Here is an 18718-nt window from a genome sequence, read left to right on the forward strand (position 1 = left end):
TGAGGTCCTGCATCAACTCTGACAGACCTCATTTAATTTTCTTAAATTAACAAAGCACACGTGGAATCTCATTTTAGCTGCTTTGAGGCTAAATTGAGTTGTTGATGCATTTTTCACATACACTTAGAGGATTAGGCTTAGAAAATATGCTGCGCTAATGTAATTTGACAAGAATCTAATTGGCCTTGCCTTCAAGTGTGGTCTCAAAACAGCAAGAGGGACCTGCAAGAGTAATGAGTGCTTCAAACAAGACTCCAATCCAAAGGAGAGGTCGGCATTTTGCTTGAATGTTGAACAGTCACATGTGTTCAAACATTCTTTTGCCATCTCTTTCTTTTCTTTTCTTTTAAATGTGTGTTTTCTCCTCTCTTTTTCTCGTATCCAAATCAAACTGGCCCCGTTTAAAAGTTTCTTTTCATCTGTACATCATCTCCCTCCCATCTGCCCTACTTTTAAAACAACTCTTAGCATACCAATTTATGCTCCAGGAAATATCCTGGGCTCCACTGATGCAATATTTGTGCTGCTTCCAAGCATGTTTATGATGACTTTGATCAGCGGTGAATAATATCAACAGTGGCGGAGAGTTAAAGAAAACATAAACAAGTCGAAATGCGAAATTATCATTTTTGCTTCAAATTGATGATGCAACAGAGGCCGTTTCAGCGCAAGTCGGGTATTCCTGCTTGTTCAGCTTGGAGCTGCTGGTAAAGGTCTGTTTGGGACACTTCCTTTAGTCTCTGAATCACAGTCATATTTTTGGGATGTGGTGCAGATGTTGAAAATAGTTGCAGATGTGCTCGCTTTGCTTTTCTCGAGTCTAAAATGTGCTATTGGACTTTTATATAACAGATTCTGACTGTGAAGATCTTTCCTTATATCTGTTCATTTATGCACCTGTTTAACTCAAGTATGGTTGTGAAAAAACAAACAAACTACACCATGTGTGAAGAATAACTGCACCTTTGCTGCATCCACAGGAAGGCACAGCAGTAGGGTCAGTAGCAGCCTGCTAGAGTGCTAAATGCACTTGAGTAATTGATCATTTGATTAATTGAAGTTTGAGCATTGCTATATAAGCACAGGCAGAGCAGGTTATCGGAAGGTTGGTGGTTGGAGCTGTTTGCTCCATGCTGCATGCCAAAGTATCCTTGGGCAAGATGTTAATCCAAAGTTGCTCTCCAATGCTTCCTTTGGAGTGTGAATCTGTCTGAATGTTAGACAGAATGCACTTAAGCATAGAAAAAAAGATCTTTTATGAATTGCTGTGAATGGATAACTTTGTATATAAGTGTTGTGTAACTTTGAGTGCTCAGGTAGAGAAGAAAAGCACTACATAAAAACCAGTCCATCTACCATCCGCAGGATTGGACATCCCAGCAAAATCAGTCCAAGGTCAGACCAAGACATGTTCAAAGGAACTAGAAAAAACCAAATTCACTCTCAGTCAGCAGGATAAAGTTCATAACAGTGAATTAGAAGAAGACTGAACAAGCAGGCACCAGAACGTTGTTTCTGTTTATCTGGATGTAGCGTGTTCAGTGGGAGAAACGTTTCATCGCTCATCCCAGTGATTTCTTCAGTCTAAGCTGAACAAGTACGGTTTAAATTTGCACAGTTGCAACAGACCAAGCATTTCAGCACAAACACCTCATACCAACTGACGAACACCGTGGTGGAGGTGTGATGAGCTTGTTTTGCACCCACAGGACCTACCTTTGCACCCACCTTGCATTCACTGAGTTAACAATGAACTCCTTTGTGTACCAAAGTATTCTAGAGTCAAATGTGAGGCCATCTATCCAACAGCTACGACTGGGCTCGGATGACATAATGCAACATGGAAGTGCAATGGCCCGCTAAAGGCTATCCTGGCCCAGTTAAAATGTGGCAGGATCATAAGCGAGGTGTGCACCAACAAATACGCGCAAACTTTAATGAACTGAAGCAATGCTGGAAAGAAGAGTGGGCCACATTCCTCCTCAAGATGCGAGAGACTGATAGCATCATACAGAAAAGGGCTCAAGTTCAACAGTGTAATATGTCATGTGTTGTTTTTCATTTGAGTTTGTATTTACTAGACTACAGAATGTTCTGATGCATAAAACCTTAGAAGTGAAAGAGGGTGTGCTTTCTTTTTTCCACATGAGTCTACATCCATCTCACTCAGCGTTTACTCATCCATTTACCACACCATTAGATTTGAAATCCAGAGGTGTATCTTGTTTATCTGATTTCTTTTTAAGACCACAACATATTTAGCAGGAAGAAGAGTCTCACCACAGCAGGTGTGACCGTTTCTCCCGACATATTTTATGACTCACACTCACACTAAGCACTCTACTAATGACATGTCACACAAAACAACAGAGATAGCTTCCAATCTAAAACTGATTAAAAATAAAATAAATCCATGTTCAACAAGTTCAGTAAGCCAAACAGTGAATTCTTGTTTGAACAATCCCTACAGCATGATTCATTTTACATAATTAAATAATAGTAATAGACACAACGCCTTGAATGGCTTTGTGAAAGTCTTTCTTTTTCTCTTTCTCTTCCTCAGCAGGTATTTTTCCTATAATAAAACATATTTATGACTCAATAATCACCAATCAAAATTGAGGTTAAGTGGCAATTTCACCTGATCCATCATGTTAGAGGAAACAGTAAAGCCTACTTCAGCAAACACAACCAACTATACAACATCTCATCACAAATCAATCAACCAATCAAGACTTGATCTCTATGAATTGGTAAACACAAACAGCAAAGAAGTTCAAGCCATGACAAACATGAATATATGACATTAAATATTACAGATATGAAAAAGAGCTTATAAACTTACATAAATCCATTTTAGAGGACTCACTCTTTGGAAAAATCTAGTAAAAACTAATTTGCATGAAATGACACCAAACGCCGGCTCTGTGATCTGTTTAGCCTTGTGACTGACACTTACAGAGCTACGACTCCCAAAAGGGAAGTGGTGGCAAGAAGGAGAATTGGAACCAGTGGCCAAAGTCACAGTAAAAATGTTTGGACTGTAATGTGCTTTTCGCCCTGTCACACACTTAAAAGTGCTTCTGCTCCAGTAGACACGAAAAAATTACTGAAGCGGAGCTGATTTGTATCAGGCGAAAAATGTGCACAACTGGAAAAAAAACCCCCAAAAAACCAAAGAGCTGCGTGTGATTGATTTGTTCCAGGCTGCTCTTTCTTTGGTGAGAGTGGCAGATAATTCACTGATGAATAAAGGATCAAACAACAATTTGATTGGTGTTTCATCCAAATTGGCAGGTGCAGGTTTTTTTCTATGTGAAACATGCTGGGTTCAGCTGTTGGACAGAGACTGCGACCGACATGGCTGGATTAATCCAAGCTGTGTTTTGGTGTTATTTCCATAGAAACCACAGAAGAGAAAAAAGGGGTCAACTTGATGAATTCAGAAAATAAAGGGGGCCGTAAATGTCTGATAGCAACACTGAAGGACAAAGAGAGAAATGGAAACTTGTATCATCAAATCAGTGCCAACCTGAGGCACACAAAAATATGACTGGTGATATCTTACAGCCTTACTAGCCCTCCCTGAGATGCCTAATGGACTAGCACATGATAAATAAATGCATTTTTGGAACTTACAACCTTTTATTCACTCTTAGCTATCACCTTGTCCCATAAAATAGATGCGTTAAGTATTCCCAGGTTAAAAGCAAGCCATCACAGGTCTATGCAGCGTACCATTATGGCAAAACGCCTTTGAATTTCAGCATAAAGACAATGTACAAAGAAGAAACCTCACCTCTGAGAGCAAATATTGTTATCAGTGTTTAATCTGGACCATATATCTAAAAACAGGACGCTGAAAGAACACAAAAAGTCTTTGCACCTACATATAGCCATAACATAATAAGAACACACAAAGGAATAGTGAAGATAACCAGTGATTACAAGTTCCTACGTTAGCATGTAGCAGTGTTCAGAAACCACTGAGATGTGGGGTTTTTTGTTTTTTCACATCCTAGTCACTTCCGTCACTGCTCATTGCACGGCGAGGCCATTGAGATCAGTAGTTGTGGGTTTTAATTCTGTGTAATGCAAAGCTAACTACCCAGAAGGACTGACTACAGTAGCACTTTCAGGTCCAAGGACTTGTTTCAAAGTACTGAATGAGATGAAAGCAAAATACAAACAAACAACAAAAAACAAGCCTATTCATACCAAGCCTTGTTCCTACAAGCTAGTCTTGTAGCGACATGTTTTGGTCGTCAGGCTCAACACATTTTGCTACTTGTCACATATGTGAATTAAAATAATTTGGAAGCGACTGGATTTTGTTCAATAATTCTCTGTTTGGCTGTTCATCATCATAATTTCTATGAGACAGTTTTCTTCAGCGATACAAAATATAAAACAATCAAACATTTTGGCATGGTTCAATTTAAAGTGCTCCAAAAATAATCTACAGCAGTCTCACTTTCTGATAAGGTGATAGAGGTTGAGAAAGAGTTTTGCAGAGGAATTGATACAAGTAAGGCTTGAGAGCGTTCAGCAGTCTTATTATAGCCAAGAGCCCAAATAGTCGATTGATTTGAACACTGCAGCATGTTGTTGCACTACACACACACACACACACACACACACACACACACACACACACACACACACACACACACACACACACACACACCCCTCTCTCTAAAAAAACAGGAACAGATCAGTGAAATCAGCTCCCAAGTCTTTGATAGAAACGAAAACCTGAAGTCATGACTGCTCACAATGGAGAACTATTTGTTTTGGTATTTTTTCCTTTCGTTTTGGAGGATAAAAATAACAGCATGAACAAGGAAGGAGGAACAACCTGCAAAGAAACGGGAGGTCCAGTGTCATATAATTAAGAAGGTAAAAGAGAGTGGGCATGGCATGGGCGGATGACAACCTAAGACTCTGAGCTGAAGAAGAATTAGCACAACGCTCACAATGGCAAACTCTACATGCTGACCCTCCCATTGAGGTGTTAAACTATAAGGATGCAAGAAGTTATAAAGAAGCCACTTATCAAGAGTCATTCTACTTTCTTTTTCAAGTGTCTCCTCTTTCATCTTCCCTCTGCCCCAACTATTGAATCTTGCCTTTATTCGAATCACGCTTCAACTTTCTTTACACTCTTTTCTTTTCTTTTTTTTTTGGCGGTCTTTCTTTAGATCTGTGCCATCTCAGTTATATTGAGGCTTACATCTGAGCCCTTGGAGAAATCAGGCAGTTTTTCACTGCTGAAGCATGCTAATGGCCTCTAAAAGCCCAAGTAAATCTTTGTTGATTTTAGGAAGGGGCCTTGCTCTACTTACACAATTTTGTCTTGATTAGGATTCAATGCAGGTCACAGTAGACAGTGCAGATAAACGCCAAAGCTGAAGTCGTCGGATTAAAGATGTGATGCTGCAAATTTGTGTCTGTGAGGCTGCGTATGCATGAGATTCGGGGAGAAAATAAAAACGATGCAGAAATCTGGCTCATCGCTGAAGCTTAGTGTCTGAGTTGCTGGCTTAATTTGACATTTTTAATGCGCTGGAATTTTAATAATGCTCAGAAATTATAATATAAACAGAGACTAATGATTCAAAACACCATCTTCTAAGCTGCTCTAATCATGATTTAATCAACAGTGGATCCATTGAAGGGGTTGCTTCAAGTGCAAACCTAAAGATAAATCCGCCCAGACACTGCTGTCTCCCTCTCCTTGCTAAGCATGCAACAGTAGACGGGCCACAGCATAGCTAGCTAATTAACAAATACCTAGCAAATAGGCTAAATTCAGCCTAGAATTACATTCTCCAGGCAGCCAGAAATTACATTAACTTTGTACCATAAGACTTGCTCCAAAACAAACTTTCTCCTTGCCTTTGGCCTTTCTCACAAACACACACAGAGATGAAATATCTGTCAGCCCCTGGGCCATAAGGCAGAGGAGGCTCAGTGAGGTTCCACGTCCCCTTCTTAATCCACCACCCCGCCTGCATCCTTCACTCAAACCCCCTCACTGCTTCCCCTCAAACGCTTTCCTCACACCCCCGTTCTCTGGTGTGATGTGTGTATGCATGTATGTATCACTTTGTGTGGCTTTTAAGTGAGTAGTGCTAAACTGATTAATTCAGAAAAAAAGACAAAGCTTTAAGAATGTGTCAAACTTCTTGACTCAATGATACAAAAAAAGTGACAGACTAGAAGCGGCAATTCCCAGCCTCAGTCCAGCCACATTAAAGTTTCTCCGCTTAGTTAAATATCCCACAGAAAGGCTGCCAAGAAAGCCTTCGTGGAGAGACTGTGCATATGAGTGTGTGATTACAAGTGTACCTTCTCCAACAAAAGTGTACCTGGTGAGAAGCAAACAAAGTACAGGTTGATCCAGAGCTGGATCCATAAAACAAAGACACGTTTGATGTGTTGAAAATGAGTGAGAGTGCGAGCCAGAGGGCAAAAAGAGCCAAACTCACACAGAACAGGAAGACCGCCTTTCTTTTCATCATTTTTATAGCCTCATCCAGCTTCCTGAATTACCCACACTTCACTCACTCCCCGTTGGCAAGTTCATCCCATGACACACATACGAGTGAACCAGGAGACCCCATGCCAGCTCTAATGGTCTACATCTAAGCAAGCTACTGCTGAGTTGATAGCAGGTCAAACCCACTAGACCCACTGACAGTTTCATATTGTTAAGTTGCGCTGAAAAGCACCTTGAATTGATTGGCATGATCTGTGCTGACAGACTGAAGAGCATGCTAATATGGAGATACCTACTTAAAAAGACATTTAGGAGGGGACCGGTGCCTTTTGGATTTGTCAAACTGTTCAAAAAATAATATGTGAATTAAAGCAAATGAATTTTATTTCCCAACTCCATCCCTTCCTTTCATTTGATAAATTATGGGATTTTGAACTTGAAGAAGTTTTCAAGGTTTGGCGTTTTGCACTTTTAAATAAGTGGAAAATGTTGGGATTTGTGGCACTGTAATAAAAAGTGTGTAATTTATGATGCCATTACTGGCATACACAGATTAAGAAAAGTGAAAATAGCTTTTCAGCATTTAGTGGTTTGTGCACAGCGTCTTTCACTGCAGCCACACACAGCACACAAATACTTATGGTTAAAAATACATTAGATTTGGTCACTCCTGTGTTATACAAGCACTTGTTGTTGAATTGAGCAAAATGACCACAAATGATATTAATGGGTTCTCATGAGATTTGGTAAATGGGGGACTTCTTGACTAAACATTGCACCTGTTTGAACACCAATATGACTATGCTGTGGGTCCAAATCCTACAGCTACCTGTGCCTTTAGGGGTGCCTTTGCTCCAGCTTGTAGAGGGCTCTCCACTAATTTCACCTAAATATTACTTCACTCACATGGCAGCATATTCTTGTTTTACTGCAAACTTTTAAAACTTTTGAAAACTATGCTCCACCACTCCTCAGATTCATACAGTTTTAAACTGTGAGTCTTCTGCATGATCTTCTAAACCAACAATGTCCACAAGCACATCTTTCAGCCTGCCTCCATTTGTCTTGCATATTCTTTTGGAACTGGTCACAGAGGCAGATCACTGCTGGAGAAGAAGACTGATGGCTGAGGAGAGAAAAGAAGCCATCGCCTTTATGGGTGAAACGCAGCTGTGAAGAACTGGAAGCCAGGCATATGTAGCATATAGCTTTAGGCACAAATTGCTGGGATCCATATTAGCATGGAAGGCTAAATAAACAAGGGAATTAGGTGGAAGCTGTTGATTGACAAGGAAATGAAGATAATAAATACTGGAAAGGATCTTAGATGAAAATAAACATATGCTTCTATTCCCATTATGGGAACATTTAGTGGAATTACACTTTAATTATTTCTGTAGTTCCACTTGTATATTATGAATGTATAATTTATATGTCAAGCCAATACTATGAAAATCTGAGGGTGTATAAGGACTTCATCCATTTATCAGCTGACAAAGACACAGTTAACAAGACATCTGGTATCAGTAAGTAATCTGTGAAAAAAGAGGACTGTATAACTATTTCGACCGCTCTGATTATTTAATATTTTGTGGGCTAAAACACCAGCATGTGGGCTTTAATTAGGTGCAGGGCAAAGCGAGCTCAGGGCCAATGGCTGAGTAAAAAGGGCTCTAATCGTCTCTTGGCTGAGCTGCAGAAGTGTGCGTTCTCTTTTGTAATAATTGATTCTCAAATATGTCTCACGACAGCCCAGAGGTCATGGAAACCAAACAGGTGGCTGAACTAATTCGATCCTCATCTCTGGCACAAGGTGTGAGAATCAGTGGCATGAGCTGCTGGGCTGCTTCTCTGGAAGAAAACCGGCACGAGTCAGGTTTCAGAAGCACGAAACATTTCCAGAATACTAAATAATACCTTTCCTTGTCATCTGCCTCCCTGAATTTTCCCAGGTTTCCCTTTACTGTACCCCCTCCAATGGTTGCCTGTGGCTGTTAGTATCTAATTCAATGTCCTAGTGCGCTACCAAAAGAGGTACAGTGCAGCTTTTTTCCCTTTTTTTCAGCCTGAACACACCGACTCATTCTCTGCAGCCTGTTTCTTACCCTCCCAATTCTGCCCTTCTCTAATCAATTACATCCCCACTGCAAGTCTGTTGCCTCTGCCTCCCCTTCATTGCTGACTCATAATTCATCGAATCATTGGCATTTTAAACACCTTTATCCCCTATCAGGATTACCTGATAGGCAACAGATGCAAGTGGTGCAAATCTCACTTCTTACTACTTTTAAAACCACTGACACACACACACAGCAGGCGGTGAAGTGAGCAACGTGGCTCCCCTGGTGGTCGATCGCTGTAATATCATCGGTCCTGAAACATGACAACATCACTGTTTGTTACATGAGGGAGACGGATGTTACTACATGTTATTATATTATTAATGTTTTTGTCAATGTCAATTAATCTGTCATAATCTGGGGAGGAAGGGCGGGTAACAAAAGAGAGGAAAATTCCTCTGAGCCCAATAAAAACATTTCCAGATATATCTGTGTTCAGCTAAGACAAAAACAAACATAAGGGATATGTGAAAAGAAAAGAAAAAAAAAAGATCAGTCAAAAGCCTTGGCTGGTATTCTCCCACAGTGGGTGAAAAATGCACATAAGCATAAAACACCTCTGTAAGTGGCTGCTTGAAACACTGACTGTGTAATCTGATGGGCTGTGGGAGTTAGCAGTCTGGGCTCACCAGTCAGCTGGTAAACGGGAATGTGGGAGCAAGACTTTTTTGACTAGTTGCCATTGTTTCTACTCCAGCCAGTAGTCGGACAGTCACTCCTCTCAGCAGTGCAGAGGTCCAAAGAGCGATGTTTTTTTTCTTTTGCAGTTAGGCAAGCAAGGTGAGATTCACCTAACTTTATTTTAAACTCCGATTGTGTTAATCAGGAAGCATTAAAACGACCTTGCTCATCCCCTCGCGAGCAAATAACCACAGGAATTTGAGGAATGCTGTGAGAACGATGTTGCAGCTAATGGAATTCATCAGAAGCCACAGTGTAAACAATTTTATGGAACCCAACTTTGAATGATCATGGAAAAGCCATCTTCGTGTCCCGGGTTATTTTGGTTACATCCTTAATGAGTGGCAGGTGACCGACAGTTAAATGATCTACATGTTGAAAACAGTGTTTTATTCCAGCACAGCACAGCAGAACAGAACAAGCACAACCGAAACAACTTTTTTCTGAAGATGCTTTTCTTAATCTTTCATTTCGAAAGTATATAAAGTCACAGCAGCAGATTCGCCCATGTAAAAATCACGAGTAATTATTCACCGCAAGCCAGTTTTTGTCTACCCTGCGTGTTGCACAGTACCACTTTTTATTACAACTGTTTTAAAATCTATGCATAAAGAGATAGTTCACAAGAAAGCACTGTCAGCAATCCCACCCGAGAAGTCAGCAGCCCTTTCTCATGTTCTTGACACAAAACCTCTCCTCTTACCTTTGTGCTTCTCCATTCGCTCGCCCCTTCAGCTCTCATTAAACGAATCAATCCCAACGAAACTTTGCGGCCAAGTTCCTCAATGATGGCACTGCTTCTGCAACTTCTGCGGAATGTAGCCCGACCCTCCCGTTTTCAACAATACACTGACTGAGCCGGACACGCTGAGTTGTGACGGAACAACAGCGCTCTCCTCTTGTTCCTCATCTCTCTTTTTTGCCACACCTCCTCCACCTCCAAGTTTGCAGCATCCAGACAGAGACTACGTCGCTGCTTCAAGACCATCATCCAGGTGTCACTCAAACATCCACGCCCGTAGACTTTCAGTGACAAACTGGGGAAATAAGCTGTCTTTAAGGGCATTTAAATGCGTGCGCTTAAGTGGAAACTAAAAGGAAGTCTGCGTATCCAAAAGCTCATTTTATCTGTTTCTCTGCTGTGCTTCAGTTGCCTATCTTGGGTCGAATAAAAGGCTAATGCTAAAGAGAGGAACCCTGTCTCATGTCAATTGATTATGTTTTTGCCGTAACATAACCAATCCTCAGGTAAACACCAGAAATCCTCCAAATCCAGAAAGAGAGAAACCGCTGTTTACCAAATCTTGGATTGGCATCCTTGACTGCTAATAAGCACTCACATGAAAGTGAGTTCCTGTCGCCTTCCAGCTCTCTCGTTCTCTCCTGCAGCAGAAAAGTGAAGTTCTCTGCCTAAACAATCGAGAATCCCCGTGGGAGAACCGTGACCGGGTGGAAGTATGGGAGGAATGTCAAGCGGAGTAGCAGATCATGCTCCAGAAGATGATTAAAACGCACGACACGCACTCTGGTATTTGAAGACGTGAACATATAGTGTTCATTCAATGCAGACACAGAATATGAATATGTAGGTGAATACAGAAGAGAAAAAAAAGCAAGATTTATTTTAAAAATAAACAAAAAAGGGGGGTTAAAAAGAAAAACATTCTAAAATATTCAGTGACAACAAAAGAAAAATATGAAATAACCAACAGTTCTTTAAAAAAAAAAAATAGATCTAAAGGAAACATGACAGGAATAAAACACAGCCTTCGGATAGAACAATGTTTTATGGCTCCTACAGATCTTGGCAGCTTCAGGAGCCCATCAGCAGTCACCTTGAGAAAAAAACTACCACTTTCAGTGTTCTAACTAAAATTCCTCAACCAGAGGATTTGCTTTTTGTTTAATTTCTCCCTTTGCTATTCAAAAAATGTTAGAAACTGTCAAGATGCTATCCAGGAAGTATATAAGTAGAAAGCAGGATATCTGGATGGTCTTCAGCATGTCTTGACTTCCTGTTGAGCCACTTCAAGAAGGATCTGCAGCTGCTTGCTGCAATAATCTGGGAATATCGGAGAAACAGTATTATGCACAGGTCAAGAAGTCCTCTCTTTCTTAAGATGTTTATCTTTCTGTCTTCCTAAAGAATGGTCTGACCCAGCTCAGAGTCTGATGACTTAATAATAGCCCAAGGTTCGTGTTTCACATACAGTACTGTGAAGATGTTTTTGTACCACTTCCTGATTTCTTCTATTTATTTTTTTGGTCAGACTTACATGTTTCACATGTTTCTTCAAAAAAATGTATAATCTTAGACAAAGATAACACCAATCAATCCAAAATGCAGTCTTTAAATGATCATTTTGTTTATTAAGGCAAAAATGCTATCCAAACCTTCCTGGTGTGAAAAAGTAGTTGCCCTTTAAACCTAAAAACTGGTTGTACCACCCTTAGGAGCAAGAACTGCAATCAAGACTTTGCGATAACTGACAATGAGTGTTTTACATCGCTGTGGAGGAATTTTGGCCCATTTGTCTTTGTTGAATAACATTTTTCCCTTAATAAATCAAATCTTTAATAAAAAGTGCATTACGTGGAAAACTGGAAAACTTTGTGGTTCCTGTGTTATCCACATCGTGATCACTGTATGTTCAAAATAAAATAAATAAATACATAATTAAACTATCATTCTATTATTATTGCTTACACCTCTTATATTGGACTTATGGGTATTTGTAAGATAGTGATAGGAGTATAGAAGTTTCAGCACTACTATAAATAAAAGTGTCCATGTTCTGCAAGGAGTTGATTTCAGTCGTTAACTTCCTCATTCACAGGGATGTTTTGTAACAAAATGAGTATGCATATTGTATGATTTCACTTCCAGCTGATGGAAAACCACCTAGATTTTACACGCAAACAGGTGCTAGACTTCCCCATCATAATAATCTGGATAATACATTTTAAGGCAAAATTGCAGTGACGCAGTGTTTTCACAACAACCACATGTTTCTGTGAGAGACTCAGACATGATGCTTTGAATGTGTAACAGTATACAGGACAGATGGACTAGGACTTAAAATGCTTTGCAGTTATGGGACTTACTGAAGATGCGCCTCCATGTGGGGGGCAAGCAAAAGTGGTAGACGGTCATGTAGTAAACTGGAACCCCAGACAATGTAAGGACACAACTACATCCTGTGTTCCAAGGGTCCGAGTAAAGAGAGAGACCCACAATGAAGAAAGACACCGCTGTGAAGGTGACTGCGACGACCAATGGCACCTTAATGTTAATAACCACAATGTAGCAAATACATAAACAAACAAACCAATAAATTGTCCGGTTTAACATGTAGTAAGACAAAAAGGCTTTGCAATTCAGTACAATATGCTAACCTTAAAAGGTCTAGGGTGGAGGGGGGAACGATATCGATGGATGAGCATCCCCAAGGTTGCCAAGGCAATGAAGAACCAACGAGAAAAGGAGGTAAGGCTGATGAGCTGGGAAATATCTCCACTGATTAACATGATCACCATCAGTGGGTACTGGAGACACACACAGTGATTAAATTCACAGAATCAAGAATCATCTCATATCTTTTTAAGATGAATTAAATATACAGCTTAAATATATTTAATAAAATATTCACGATAAAATATTAGGACTTATTCTTGGTTGAAATTAAACATTCTACTTTGAGAGTTTTTGACCAACGCCTTGTCTTCTGTACTTTATTTTCAAAGTGTTTTACTATTTATTTACGCAGATGACTGTTTTATAATGTATGAACAGCCCTTTACCATTAACAGCAAAGCAGGTAAAGGTGTGTGTCTGCGGATATGGATTGTGGAAAAGATCTGTGGCCAGTAGCCCTCTCTGGCTCCAACGAAAAGCATCCTGCAAGACAGAGCTCTCACATGAATTCAAAGCCACAGAAAAGATGGCAGTAATCTTGTTTTATGAGGTCAGAATACCTTGGTGACACAAAGATGCCACCATTAAGTGTTCCGAGGCAAGATAAGGCCACAAGTATTGGAATTACAGAATCCAATCCCTGAAGAGCACAGGTGGCGAATGTCTGCGGGACAGAGAGCTTATCACACAAACTCTGTACACACATCGCTCTGATTTTTCTTTTTTAATACAGTACAGAATGTGATGTACCACAGCCACAGCATCAGACAGCAGCAGCTCAGTGGGAGCCAACATAGTGTAGTAGGCCACATTAACAAGCACATATAAGACTGTCACGGTCACCATAGACAAGATTATTGCCAGTGGGATGTTTCTGTTAAGACAGGATACAGACAGAGTGATATAAGAGCTGAAGGAACTTGGTCTGAGAAAAAAAAAATGAAGAGATGTCACATGCAATCTACCTGCTTGGATTTTTGACCTCTTCTGTGACAAAGTTCAAATAAAACCTAAAGAAAAATAAGGAAAGACACAGGCATCTGATGTTTGTAACAGTATGATTTAATGGACTGTACAAATCTAAGCAAAATAGTTTTGTATAAATTATGGTAAAAAAAAAAACCCCAACATGTTAAAATCATTTGTATTTGTAGCAGTTCTCCTGATATAATATGTTTGCTTACCATCCACTGTAGGCATATAGGCCATTATAGATGGCGAGTGGCAGCCTGTCTAATGTTAATGACTCAAACTCAAAACCATTCTGGAAGTTTTCAGTCTTTCCTGCAAAAAGGATGATACAGAAAGAGATTGTGACAACCAACTGAATGCATTATTATTATTATTATTATTATTATTATTATTATTATTATTATTATTATTATTATTATTATTATTATTATTATTATTAGTGGTTGTAGTAGTAGTACAAAATCAATTCTGCAAAATTTGGGTTGCAGTGTAAAAATGTACAAAAAACAATGCAAGAATTTACAAATCTTATATTTTAACCCATATTTTGTGCATAACTGAACATGGAAAATATATTGAATGATCAAACTGAGAAAATCCCAGTCTCAGAAAAGCAATGTCTTATTTTGAATTGAACAAAAAATTTGGGCCAAGGCCATGTTTTACCACTGTGCAAGAATGTTACATTATTTTGATTTTTCTTTTTTTTTTTTGCAGAGTGAACCTCTGGACATTTCTACTTCTGAGAAACTCTGGCTCTCTAAAATGCTCTTCTTATATCCAGTCATGTTACTCATTTGTTGCTAGTTAACCTAATTGGTTCTTTTTAGTACTTCTTACTTTTTTCAGCTTTTTGTTGCCCAGCATTTTTGAAAAATTTCACCACAGTCTAATTTGATTTGCAAATTATTGCATTCTGTTGTTATTTATATTTTATACAGCTTCCCTACTTTTTTTTAGAAGTTGTCTTGTTGTGTTGTATATTAACTTTCTTTACAGTTAGGAAGTCTGCGTCTTCAGAAATAACAATTACGTGTTCCCACCTTTGACCAAAGCAATGACGCCAGGGATGATGATGAGGACTAAAGCAAACATCTTAATGAAAGTCAAAGAGACCTGGATGTGAGATGCCATGCGCACACTCCAGCAGTTGACTGCCACAAGAAATGCTACAGAGACACAAAGATAAACAACTGTCAAAATAAACTATTGTGGTTCTGTATAATACAAACATGTAAAAAAAAAAATACAGGACTGTGCAAAGTTGTTGAGTCATTCTTCATCTCTTTATATTTTGCTAGGAAAATGGGAAATAGATGAATGAATAAAATGTCTGTAAGCACGCATGGAAATATGTGTTCTGTTTGGAAGTGTATAGGCAAAACAAGTTTGTACAAAATTGCAGAAACCTGGTTTTACAATTCAAATGAGCTTTAAAGATTCGGTACTCCGACCTTTATTCTTGAACTCTCTAGTTCTCCAGGCTTCTTGAAGGACATTCAAAGATCTTCTTTACGTGTTGGCTGCTTCCTTTTCTTTCCTCTGTCAAGCTGATTTTTGTCAAGTTCAGATCTGAGCTCTGATCTGAGTCCATGACTGATAGTTTTCCATTGTGTGTTTTTCTATTCACATATACTTTTACTGCATTGGCAGTGTATTTGGGATCATTTCAAGCTGAAAAATGAAAATATTCCCAGTCAGATACTTTCCAGCTGATATTGAAAGGTTTATAAAAGTCAGACGCTTCTTTTGTGTGTTCAGAATTCCAACAATTTTGACAAGATCCCCAAAATCACAGCATGAAATCAAGCCCCAAACCATGACAGAGCCTCCACTGTGTTTTACAGCTGGTCTAGACGCTCAGTGTTGTACCTCAATGATTTGAACAAAACAATATTCCATGAAACCAGACTTTCAGTTAGTTGTATTGTAGCATACCTCAGTGGCTTTGTAACAGACACTCTTCCACTTAGACCATTTCTAATAAGGCTTTTGTGAATTTTAGATGGATTACCCGAAGGCCTAGATACATACCTCAGTCTTTGCTGGATTTTTCCTATAACTTAAGGACATGTTCATTGGATTTTGTTCATCTGCTACAGATTTTTTTTAACCACTTTTTTCCATTTCCTCAACATTTTAAAGGAAACACTGCGCACCTGAGACGTTTTTGGCTAATAACACTTTAGGAATCACTTTGTGAGAGCAAAAATACAATTTCTTGCCCTGTTATCTTTTCTGTTTTTCATAGAGTCAGCTAAAGAAGTTAGAGAAAAATTATTACAAGACAGTCTATTTGGAAGCAAAACATAAAGAAATCAAGGTAGACTCAAGACTTTTGCACAATGCTGAGAACTGAAAACCACTCACTCACTCCAAGGATGCTCACAAGTTTGATTAGCATTGTCGGAGCAGCACATGGTGCAAAGAATGGCTCCACCACATAACGACCGAAGACCAAGGACACAAGGGAAGTCGCAGCTGGTCTGGAGATTAGAAATATTTTCAGTGATTAAGCGCTGATTCTATTTTATAACTCTAAGACCTCACGAAAAACGACTTACCTGATAAATAAGAACTCAACCCAGAGTCGGAGGAAAGCAGGAAGGGGTCCTAATGTCTCCAATAGATACGTGAAGTGACCTCCTGATTTTGTAAAAGTGGTACCTAGTTCAGCATAGCACAATGCCCCTGGAAAAACATAAAATAAGCACATGAAATTTTTTTGATTGTGATTTGACAATCAAAGGCCTTTCTGACAAAACCTTTAAAGAATTTGATCATCATCTTGGGCTCAAATCAGATTTTGTGGTTATTAGACAAATGTATACATTGAAGATACCTATTACATTTAATATTTATATATGTTATTAAATATTGAAATTTAAATAAATATAGACTCTTACTTAATATGACCAACTTAAGAGATTTATTTTTACATCTGTAATTATTGATGAACTTTGATAAACTTTGATAACCAAGCTTGCAACACGATGCTTCAGAATGTGTAGTTCACAAAACAATGAATTGACATCTTTAATTTACAGTTTATGGAATGGAATTTTAAGCTTGAGACATAAATACAGCTTTTAAAAGACAAGAGTTTTTGACCATGAATGCAGAAACAGAATACACTTTATCCAGATCTTACCAAACAAGGAGAGGACCCCACACAGTCCCCACACTAGAAGTGACAGCCCCACGCTGCCACTGTTCATTAGGACTCCCTTCGGTGCAATGAAGATCCCACTGCCCACCACTGTTCCCATGATGAAAGATACAGCAGGCAGCAGCCCAAGCTCCCTCCGAAGGTGCACCAGCTCCTCATCCGTCTTCTTCTTGTTATCGTCCTCTTTATTCACCTGTGTGTGTCCCATTTGTCCGTGGCTGCAGGTCACAAAGTAAATGAGCTTGAGGCTATAACAGAAAGAAGCATAGCCTCGACCTACATGTTTTTCTTTGTTCACTCGCTCTTACTCCATTGTCCAGCCTGACTAGGGAACAAAGCCAGTACTCTTCCAAACTTCAGCCATTAAATATAACAGCTTTAAGCCTTGACGCTTTTGTGTCGAGCTTGTCAGGGTCCTTTTAGACTCAAAGAGAAAAGAGTTGGGATGTTACAGAAACAGCTACAACTGCACATAGCTACTTTTAACAAGGTTCACACAAGCTGTCATTTTCCTCTGGTACCCTCTGAAGCTCAGTTTCACACGGTTTATGTGTTCTCATTTGTCTATACCTACTACAGAATGTTCATTTATCACTGCTTCCCTTCCTGTAAAAGTCACAACACGTCACTGATATTTACAAATGTGTGAATATGAGTTATGAAAAGAATTCAGCTACAGATTGTCTCATGTTTCTTTGTCAAGTTAAATAAACCTTTCTGAAGATTGTTTGACCAGTATGGGAGTAAAATGTTTACAATGTGAAGTTGTATTAGTGTAAACCTAAGCAATGTGGTTTATATCATCTCTGCAGACTGCATTTTTAAATATTAACATTATAAACTATCCACTTGAAAGGCTGCTAAAGCACTCTAATGCATTGTAAAACTATGTGCCTGAGCATATTAAGGGCTACATTAAGAATTTATTACCTTTGTGATTAAAGTGTAATCAACATAATGTATTGTAAATGTTAAAGCCTACATGTCAGACACCTTGTCCCAACCACAATAAATGACACAGTGTATTTATAAAAGAACAAGCTATTGTGATTCAAGGACAAAACAAGATACAAAATAACAGAGAGATTAGTTGTAAAGATTGTAGATTTTACTGACATGAATCAGCACAGATGACAGTCTTGCGATTTCAAAACCAGGAGCAACCACTACAAACATATGATCATCAATGGTTTAAGTCTAGATGGAAAACAAGCAGTTTATCTGATGGTGTTTTAACACTGGTAATGTCAAGGCAGGATATGATTAAGCCTCTAGAGGCCTATATCTTGATATCTATAGCCCCATGATTCCCTTTCCAAATGAAAATGTTTGAGTGCACAGAAAACAAATTAACTAATTAATTAAGAAAAATAGCTAAAGTGTTTTAACAGCTTAACTGGGACAGGTGAGAGGCTTCCATGCCAATATGTGTTGGTAGATAGAAATGGTAATAACTAGACTTTCTACAGGCGTGTGAAAAAGAAAGTCCACATTTACTGTTCCCATAGGAATGAGGAGGGTAAAGAACAAGCAGGTGCTACAAATCCCCTTGTTTAAGTGATCACCAGTAAGTGTGACCACCTCGTGGAAAGTAGAAGTTTTGGCGGTTTGCAGGTCTAAAGCATTCAGGTGTGTATTCACAAGATGCTGCAAACATCCCAAGAGTGGACGTCCAAGTAAATTCAACTCAAGATCAGGCTGTGCAGTGTGCCAGGAAAAAGCCTCTTTGTGCTATAAAGAACATGGCAGCATGGTTAGAAACGTTGTTTCCCCAAACAAACAACAAGACTTCTTTCCTTTGGACACACAGAATTCAAGTGGAGATGTTTCGCCATAAAGTGTAGCACCAAATTTAATGG

General features: G+C 39.1%; 2 protein-coding genes across 3 annotated transcripts in view; both read right to left on the reverse strand.

Annotated features, from left to right (window-relative positions):
• The window catches only part of afap1l2 (actin filament associated protein 1-like 2), a 40867-nt gene extending 30706 nt beyond the window's left edge, over positions 1-10161 (reverse strand). For both annotated transcript variants that reach the window (XM_063483025.1, XM_063483024.1), the window contains exon 1: positions 10007-10161. In XM_063483025.1, coding sequence (XP_063339095.1) covers positions 10007-10022 — 16 coding nt within the window. In that variant the 5' untranslated portion in view covers positions 10023-10161. The remainder of the gene's footprint in view (positions 1-10006) is intronic.
• A 1139-nt stretch (positions 10162-11300) lies between these two features.
• LOC134633504 (cystine/glutamate transporter-like) lies at positions 11301-17067 on the reverse strand. The gene is made up of 12 exons (XM_063482333.1): positions 16842-17067; positions 16255-16381; positions 16061-16176; positions 14734-14859; positions 13903-14002; positions 13684-13728; positions 13469-13592; positions 13279-13382; positions 13105-13201; positions 12700-12849; positions 12409-12586; positions 11301-11365 (listed from the first exon to the last, which is right to left on the reverse strand). Exons 1-12 carry the CDS (start codon positions 17065-17067, stop codon positions 11301-11303), a joined length of 1458 nt encoding a protein of 485 aa, XP_063338403.1.
• Between the last annotated feature and the right edge of the window lie 1651 nt (positions 17068-18718).

This window comes from Pelmatolapia mariae, linkage group LG8 (genome assembly GCF_036321145.2).
Source record: "Pelmatolapia mariae isolate MD_Pm_ZW linkage group LG8, Pm_UMD_F_2, whole genome shotgun sequence".
NCBI classification, from domain to species: domain Eukaryota; kingdom Metazoa; phylum Chordata; class Actinopteri; order Cichliformes; family Cichlidae; genus Pelmatolapia; species Pelmatolapia mariae.